Here is a 9,271-nt window from a genome sequence, read left to right as displayed (position 1 = left end):
TTCTCAACAACAACAACAACAAAACAAAGGAAAAAGCCAAGGGCCTCATCTGGAGATTTACTCTCCAGCTGCGGTGAGGGACAGTTGAGACTTGGTGGAGAGCTCGTGATCAGCCCTTTCAACCTGAGCTAGAGGCAAGAGTTAGTGGCCGGCTGCTTTACTTTTCTGATCTTCAGCTTGAAGCCTGAACCCCAATTATCAGTCTCTGGGTTTGTATTAATCGTGTTACACACTAAAATGTATGACATTCTGGATGAAAGCTTTTCAGATGACTGTCTACTTCCTATCTGCTATAATTGTTTCTTTTGTTGTTGTTTTCGACAGGGTTTCTCTGTATTGTTTTGGAGGCTGTCCTAGAACTCACTCTGTAGACCAGCCTGGCTTCGAACTCACAGAGATCCGCCTGCCTCTGCATCCCGAGTGCTGCTATTAAAGGCATGCACCACCAACGCCCAGCTTTCTAATTGTTTCTTAAAAACTCTTTTGCTCAAAGATATAAACTTATATGGTGCCACCTTTAAGGACACCTATCTACATTGAAATGTCCTATATCCCTGCCTTTAAGGCTTTGCTGATCTGTGGAAAGGCTGCAGTCATACAACTGATGTCAGATCTGAGGGAATATGGCCTAGTGACAAAGTGCTTACCTAGCATACACAAGACACACAGGGCCTGGATTTCATTCCGTACTGCACAAAAGAAAAACAACATATACAAAACATCAAAGAGCTTTATTGTATAGCTGTTTAATTATATCACGAGCATTAGTACAGTATCTACCTTGAAAATTCTAGTCAGATAGATAAAAAAATGACATAATGATGTTTGAAGATGACTCGATTGCAATTGCAATTTTAAAGCTTCTTAATATCAAGAGTGAAAACTAGTTAAAAAGGAAACACAGTCATAGCCTATGATGTTCGTTCGTAGCTGTGGAGGGCTGACAGCCATATCTGATGCGCACTCTTAGTGCCCTTCAAACAGTTCTTTCTGTCACCTGTTTCTGTTGACGCTACGAGTCTGGAAGAGACTGGCTATGGGTGACACTTCTGGTCTTCAGCTGTGACTGTGCGATGTCAGCAAGTGCACTTTGGATCTTTTCCAGAAGCATGTCTCCCCGGTAAACAACGTCCTCCAGACATGTGGCGGCTTCATGATTTTCTTCTTCTAGCTTGTGTAAGCTGGCAGCCTTTATAAGAAAGACAGGGATTTAACGTGCTCAGGGATGGAATGCACAGACTTCTAGCCTGTGTAAGCTGGCAGCCTTCACAGGACAGGGATTTAACATGCTCATAGATGGGATGCACAGAAACTAAAGTACAAGTATTTATTTTAAAATCAGAATGGATTTCCAATCATTGTTTTGTCTTTAGTAACAGGTATTCTAAATATCTAATCTTTCTCTATGCCTTATTAGAAGACTAATTTTCTTTCTTTTTAAGAAGATATTTTTTTATTTACTATGTATACAGTGTTCTGCCTGTATGCATGCCTGCAGGCCAGAAGATGGCACCAGATTTCATTCTAGATGGTTGTGAGCCACCATGTGATTGCTGGGAACTGAACTCAGGACCTCTGAAGAGCAGCAGCCAGTGCTGTTAGCCCCTGAGCCGCCTCTCCAGCCCAGAAGACTAATGGACAGGTGTGTGCCTGTACGCTGTTTGTAGACATTGCTTTGTCCCACAATCAGTATGACATTCTCCACTTACTCTTCTGGTCAAACAGTGTGAGGGGCATGAAGAGACCTTTGCCTAAGATTAAATTGCTCAGTGTCAATACTGCTGGAACCCACATGATCTGATCTTTTAAGTCACCATCAGACGACTATTCAGCACAGTCTTCCTGAGGTTGTGCTAGTTCACAACTGTAAAGTGTATGCCTACTATGTGAGACCCTGGATTTGACCACAGAACAAAACAAGCAAAAAAAAAAAAAAAAACAAAAACCAACCTATAATCAAACAATACCCAAAATACCTCCCATTTAAAATTTAGTCCTAATTTGAATGCCATAACCTCCTTTAACTCAAAGTCCTCTCCCACTAGTAACTTTGATGAAAAGAACAGGTTTTCACCTGTAGGGCAGCTGTAGACTCTTCACTAGGTAAGGAGTCTATGAGAACATCAATGTCTTTCGCGGTTCGTGCGATCAGCGCAGCAAAAAGCTGGGCATACTCTGAAAAAAACAAAAAAACACTCAGTTACCTCATCAGAGCCTTACACTTTCATAAGCACACTATAAAGTCATAAAACTAGAAAGGCTCAGCTAACTTGCCAACATAATAATTCTAATGGTGAAAGTATTATTTTAGTATATCAGTACTATATATATATACTTAACATTGATGTCATTTTATTTACTAGGACAACATTCTGGTACCTTGAGCAAAAGAATTCATAAATGAGACACTTTTCTTGCTAAGGTCATACAAGCAAAACTCAACTCAATTCATACAGTTTATAATTAAATATAAGCCTCGGTGTGTTTACTTGGGACTAAAGGGCTGAGGGACCAGGTGGACAGAAAATTCATTCTTCTTAAGCTCTCCTCTAAGGGACTAACAATCTTATTGATGTGAATAGAATTATGAGGCGTATGAACTGAGCTGATAAACTCATTCCTTGACCAATGAGATAGCTTTGCAGCTAACGGCATGTAGTTGAATGTTTTCTGTCTCACCCGCCAGTTCCCAAATAACCACTCAGAGGCTTAATATTAATTATAATTGCTTGGCTTCTTACTGACTTCTACATATAAATTAACCCATTTTTACTAGTCTATGTATCATTTAAGATTTATTTATTTATTTATTATATGTATGTATACAGTGCTCAGGCATGTAGGCACACCAGAAGAGGGCACCACATCTCATTATAGATGGTTGTGAGCCACCATGTGGTTACTGGGAATTGAACTCAGGACCTCTGGAAGAGTAGCCAGTGCTGTCAACTTGAGTCATCTCTCCAGCTTTGTTTGGATTTCCCGCCTAGCTATATTCTGCCTGGCCATTGACCGAAACAGCTTTATTCATCAACGAATGACATCCCACATGGAGGGCACTTGCCACCAAGTCCAAGGACCCAAGTGTGATCCCCAGAATCCACAGGGAGAGGCGAGAGCAGCCCCAGATCCTCTGACCTCTTACACTCTACTATAGCAGGCACTCACATACACACCAAGTAAATAGATGCTAAAGTATCATTCATGGAAAAATTTACAGTAATGCACTCCAATCACAGTCGCTTTACAGAGGAACTATCACTGTAGAAGAAGCGTTAGTCAAACTAAGGAGACCTCACCTTCTGTAGGATTGGCAGGCTGGTCTTTGTTGATTGCTGTTTGAATGTTACTAAAAGATGCAGGAGGACCACACTGTTGCAACACTCCAATGGCGTTACAAAACTGATCTGCAAGCTTGAAAAAAAGAGAAAGAAAAAAATCATGGTTACAAAGAGTTGTCAATTTTATGGATTTTATGAGATATGGCAACAATTTCTTCATAATGATCTCTAAGCAAACTCACACAGAGGAATATTTTTACATAAAATGAGCCAGTTATTACAATCACTGACTTTATACAGCTAATCCTACACTCTCACCAGCAATCTATTTACATCTAGCTTGAATTAAATGGTTTAATCAAACAAAGTAACTTAAGTCTGGTATCAGTCTAGGTGAAATTAAATTTGGTATCAATGTAGCCTAAAGAATTGATACATGAGAAAGCTGAAGTGATTGCTATCTTCTCTCTGAAAGTTTCTGGAGACTGAGTGCTCAAGAGAAGGCTGCTCACAAATAAACCAGATATCCATCCTGGCAGACGAACAAACTGCAACAGAGAAACAGACACCAAGTGCTTAAGAGCACTGGCTGCTTGTGCAGAGAACCTGGGTTCAACTCCCAGAATCCACAGCTCACAACTCTAACTCTAATCCCAAGGGATTTGATGGCTTCTTCTGGTCCTCTGAGAGCACCAGACACCCATGTGGTACCCAGGAACATATGCAACAAAAACATACACTTAAAAAAAAAAAGACTCCTTCAAATCGTAACTCAACAAACACATCCTAAGATACCAAAGTGGTTGGACTGGTAGACAACAAATTCTATTCTAATTGCAAGAATGACTGTCTGTTCTTTCCTTCTACAGCGTGGGTCCTGAGGTTCAAAACTGGGGTGTTAGACCTAAGTGGCAAGTATCTTAATTTACTTTGCCAACCCCTACTGCCCATACAGGCCATCAAGATCCTCTGGGACTGGAGTTTTAGATGGAGTCAAATCCCAATCCTCTGAAAGAGCAGGTAGATTCTTATCTTAACTGCTGACCCATTTCTCCAGTCCCATATGCTAATACATAAAACCAAAATCAAGCCTGGCATTTGTGGCACACGCCTTAATCCTAGCACTCGGTAGGCAGAGGCAGGTGGATCTCTGTGAGTTTGAGGCCAGCCTGGTCTAAAGAGTGAGTTCCAGGACAGGCTCCAAAACAATATAGAGAAACCCTGTCTCGAAAAACAAAACAAACAAAAACCCACCAAAATCAAACAAATAAAAAACCCACCAAAATCAAACAAACAAAAACACAGGGGTTAAGTAAGTATTATGCAACCACCAGGACCTGAATTTGGGTCCCTGCACCCTGCAGTCACACCAATCATCTGGTGTATCTGAAAACACGAGCTTTTGAGAGACCTTGCTCAAAAAAACAAGGAAAATGATACAAGACACTCTCAGACAACTCTGGCCTCTACGTAAGCATGCACAGGTAAGTGAACTGCAAACACCCACACATGCTTAAACCACACACGCAAAGAAACACAGCATTCAGTCGGTAGAGCACAGCACACGTGAAGGTCTGGGTTTGATCTACAGCGCTGTACACAGCCGTAATTCCAGCACTTGGCAGGACAATGACAATTTCAAGGATAACCTCAACAGTGTTTGAGGACAACCTGGGCTACATGTCTCAATTAAACAATAAACCAGAAGCCGGTGGTAGTGGGCACACACCTTTAATTGCAGCACTCAGAAGAAGAGGTGGGGGGAATGGGAGTTATCTCTGTGAGTTACAGGCCAGCCTGGTCTACTGAGCAAGTTACAGGACAGTCAGGGCTGTTTCACAAGAAACCCTGCCCTTAAAAAAAAAAAGAAAAAAAGGAAAAAAAAACTAGAATAATCTTTATTTCTTTTCTAAGTACTGATATAAAATATATGCCAATACTTATTTCAAGCAAAATAAGTACCTTTAAAAGGCAGTAGTTGTGGGATTGACTAAATCTAACACGTACTATGTTCCCAAGGTTAACAACAAAAAAGCAGTGTACAAAGCACATGATTTCTTGTCTGTGAACAGAGCAGCTGCCAAGTATAAAGAAATAGTGGGAGTGTTAGGGATAGTCAGTTGGTAGGTTGCCCCATTCGTGAAGCCTTGAATTGGACCCCCAGCACTGAAACAGAAACCTAGGAGTATCAGCACATACATGTAATTCTGGTACTCAGGAGGCAAGAACACAAATTCAAGGTCATCCTCAACTACACAGGAAGTTCCAGGCCAGCCTGTAGTACATGAAGAAATTTCTTACTGTAAGTTATCAGAAATGTAATTCCTCAAGACTCAAATTGTAATCTTATTGCTCAAAGTGTATTTGTTGCTGGGGCATGTAGTGCATACCTTTCACCCTAGCACTTGGGAGGCTGAGGCCAGCCTGGTCCCTGTGGAGAGTTCTAGGCCAGCCACAGTTACATAAGACAACTCTATCTCAAAAAAGGCAAAACTAAAAATAACAATGTATTCAAGTAATCTGAAAACACAAGTTCACACCATCTGCAAACTAAACACATGTATTCCCCTCACCCAACTTCTCACTAATCCTGATCCCTGACCTCAATTATTACTTCCAATCAAGAAATAGCATTTCTATTATTTTGCTGTCATTATTTCAATGACAAAATTTTGAGTTGTCATTAAAAAGCTAACCTGAGTTGACTTTTTGTTTTTAAGTTACAGCATTCTATTTTGCAACACTGTCTTAAGACAAAGAAAAACACAAATGAAACTTATTCGATACAGTAGCTACTGCGGTCTGTCCTGCAAATGTTTTCAAGACCCATTGTTCATCTGTTCAAAAAACATGTTTATTGAAAAGCAAACCCCATGACAAGTACTGTATATAATATAGAGATGAACATGACACAGCCTCTGCACTTGGGAGTTTCCAGATGGCAGAACCAATGTTAATACTGCACTATGCTCCAATCTACTTTAACATGCAAGAGCTGAAAACAATTTACTCTAACTCCCTAGCCATGAATGGGGTTTCGTCATCTGAAAGTCTCGAGTTTACCGCATCTTTCTAAGCTCTTTGTAAACACATTGCCTATAGACACAGTTAGCTAGATTATCAGTATTCCTAAGATAAGTCAAGACCATATGGCACCCTTACCACCCTGGCTGCAGGACCTACACAGAAGATGCATTTTTTTCTCTGAGATAAGCTCCTACACTGCACTATGAAGATTTTTAAAATCTCAAAGGAGTACTTTCTTGGGAGAGGTTGGCTAGCAGCCCAGGGAAATCTTTGCAAAGCAGAATTTAGCTTGGTGACTTCACCAACATTTAAGGGATAGCTCCTCAATTTAAAAACTACTTTATTTACACAGAGTAGGCAGTTTTCCCACAAGTAGATTCACAATCTCTCAAAGAGATGTATCACCAAGAAGCCAAGTTATGACCTTCCTGTAAGAAAAACACTGGCCAGGGACTGGATTTTTTCTTTCCCCCAGTAGGGAGACACTCTGCAGGCACCTTACCTAGAACAAACTACAACCAGGGTGACACGGAGATTTTAACTACCAATGTTAAAGTGTTATGCTCTTAATGGTAATAAGCAGAAGCACTTAATTAATTAATTAATTAACCTTTTTTGGAAGTCAGGATCTGTCTCTACACAGCTCTGGCTGTCTTGGAACTCACTTGGGGGCTGGCCTCAAACTCATATTTGCCTGCCTCTGTCTCCAGAGGGCTGGGATTAAAAGGGATTAAAAGCGTGGCTAAGCAGCACGCCTTTAATCCCAGCACGGGAGGCAGAGGCAGGCGGATCTCTGTGAGTTCGAGGCTAGCCTGGTCTACAAGAGCTAGTTCCAGGACAGCCTCCAAAGCTACCCAGAGAAACCCTGTCTGGAAAGACAACAACAAAAACAAAGACACACAGAAAAGGCGTGGCTAACTTCTGTTTGGCTTGTGCGTGGTTACAACTCACGTCTAGTAAGCAAGGGTTAAGAGCCAGAGGGGACAAGGTTACCGAAGCCAGCAGCTTTCAGGAGCCTCTGTTATAGGTTTTATGATTCCCTGGCTGTCTATTTTACTTCTTACTTTTAACCGACAGCCGGGTCTCCCTCCACAGTGGTTTCCAGGTCATGCGAGGCCCTGCGCTGCGGGGAGAGCTCCGTTCTGACCCGCGAGGGCCGGCTTGAGCAAACGGAAGGCTCCGGGCTCCTCCGGCAGCCGCTGTCCATCCCCAAGGACCGGCTGGGGAGGCCCGAGGAGGAGGAGGAGGAGGAGGCGATGGCTGCGGCCCGCGGGAGCCGGGGCGAGCCCACACCCCAGGCGCTCTCCGCCGACCCGCAAACTGTGGTTTCCCGAGGTGGGAGCTCACGCTGGAGCGCGGGCCGGCCCGGCCCCGGGACCCGAGCACACTGGTTCCCCGCTACCTGGCGGCGGGCGCCCTGAGTCCCCTCCCCCGGGGCGGATCGCAGGCTCCCCGGGACAGCACAGGACAGGCCGCCCGGTCCCCAGACCCCGCCCGCGGCCTCCCCGAGCCCCGGCCGCCCGAGCGCGCACCACCCCCCCCCCCCCCCGGCCGCGTCCCGGCCCCGCTCGCCTGCCCGACCGTCCGCCCGCCCGGCCGGAAGGGAAGGGAAGGCCGGGCGGACCGAGGACGGAGCCCTCCCTCACCGAGTTCACCGCGTCCTGCAGCTGCGTGAGCCGATCCGCCATGTTCGCGCGTACGCACCGACGCCAAAAGCTCCCCGCTCGGCCGCGATTGGGCAAATTAAGGCGGGTCTGGGCCAATCACAGGGCTCCCTTTCGTAGGGGGTGTGGCTAAGGCGTGGCCAAGGCCGCACGCCGCCGGGGAGGGGCGGGGCTGTCCCGCGGCTCACCCGGGCTGGGGAAGGCGGTCGGGTGAGTGCGGGCGGAGCCCCGGAGGTGGATCCCGGTCCGCGGCGCTGAGCAGATCCAGGGACGGCTGCTTCCTCTCGTCCCGCCCGTTAGCTAGCTTTGTTAGAGGCAGTCCTGGCTGGCCTGGAATGCGTTTGGTTTGCGTGCGATGTTCGGTTATGTTTTGTTTTGTTTTTTGCATCATCTGGACTGCTTTTTTTTTTTTTTTTCCCTTTCCAGGCGGACCACCAGACACCCGCATGGTGAACCATTCACAGACGGTTAGATCCAACGGATTATCATTCGCCAGCAAACCAAAAGAGAGTTAGGCGTGTCTTGTTCGATTTGGGACAAGAGGTGCTTACACAACTGGAGACTAGATTCGTGCTTTAATGCTTGAGTATGGAGGGAGGGGTGCCTGGGACACACCAGAAATTATGGGAAGCGAGGCACTCAACTGTGCCGTGGGGAGGAACGGATGACAGGTAACGGTGAAGAGGAGGAGGAAGGGCATTTGGAGTTGAGAGGTATATAGTCAGCACACTGTCTTCTGTGTAGCCGTGAGGAAGAGGAGGCTTGAGAGGAAAGGGGAGGGGGCTCTGGGGTTCCAGGAAAATTAGCAAGTTAGGCAGGTTCGGTCTTAAGGAAGACCAGGCTCGGAAATTAGATTTAGGATTGAGACCTTTGATAGTTTTACATGTGAAGAGTGATATTATTTGTGCACTGTGAAGATGTGTTGCTGGGATTGGTGTAATAAAAAACGGAGTAAAGATAAGTAAAGGTAACCAAGCCAGGTTAAAAAAACAAAAACAAAAAAACATGAGTTGCTGGGCATGGTGGCACACACCTTTAATCTCAGCACTCAGGAGGCAGGCAGATGTAAGCAGATCTCTGTGAGTTCCAGGCCAGCCTGGTCTATAGAGCGAGTTCTAGGACATGTTCCAAAGTTACACAGAGAAACCCTGTTGGGGGCGGGGGAAGACAGGTTAATTTAAGTTATAAGAACTAGTTAGGGGTTAGAGAGATGGCTCAGCAGTTAAGAGCACTGGCTGCTCTTCCAGAGGATCAGGGTTCAAGCCCCAGCAACCACATGGCAGCTCACAACTGTCTGTA

The 9,271-nt window shown here is 45.0% G+C and overlaps 1 protein-coding gene across 1 annotated transcript; it reads right to left on the bottom strand.

The window, feature by feature from the left end:
* Positions 1-712: 712 nt before the first annotated feature.
* Positions 713-8,042, bottom strand: Med21 (mediator complex subunit 21). The gene is made up of 4 exons (XM_005072937.4): positions 7,955-8,042; positions 3,300-3,414; positions 2,075-2,175; positions 713-1,189 (listed from the first exon to the last, which is right to left on the bottom strand). Exons 1-4 carry the CDS (start codon positions 7,994-7,996, stop codon positions 1,013-1,015), a joined length of 435 nt encoding a protein of 144 aa, XP_005072994.1. The 5' UTR covers positions 7,997-8,042; the 3' UTR covers positions 713-1,012.
* Positions 8,043-9,271: the final 1,229 nt, after the last annotated feature.

This window comes from Mesocricetus auratus, unplaced genomic scaffold (assembly GCF_017639785.1).
Source record: "Mesocricetus auratus isolate SY011 unplaced genomic scaffold, BCM_Maur_2.0 Super-Scaffold_100001, whole genome shotgun sequence".
Lineage (NCBI taxonomy): Eukaryota > Metazoa > Chordata > Mammalia > Rodentia > Cricetidae > Mesocricetus > Mesocricetus auratus.
The sequence above is the reverse complement of the archived record's forward strand: the minus strand, read 5'-3'. Positions and strand labels throughout refer to the sequence as shown.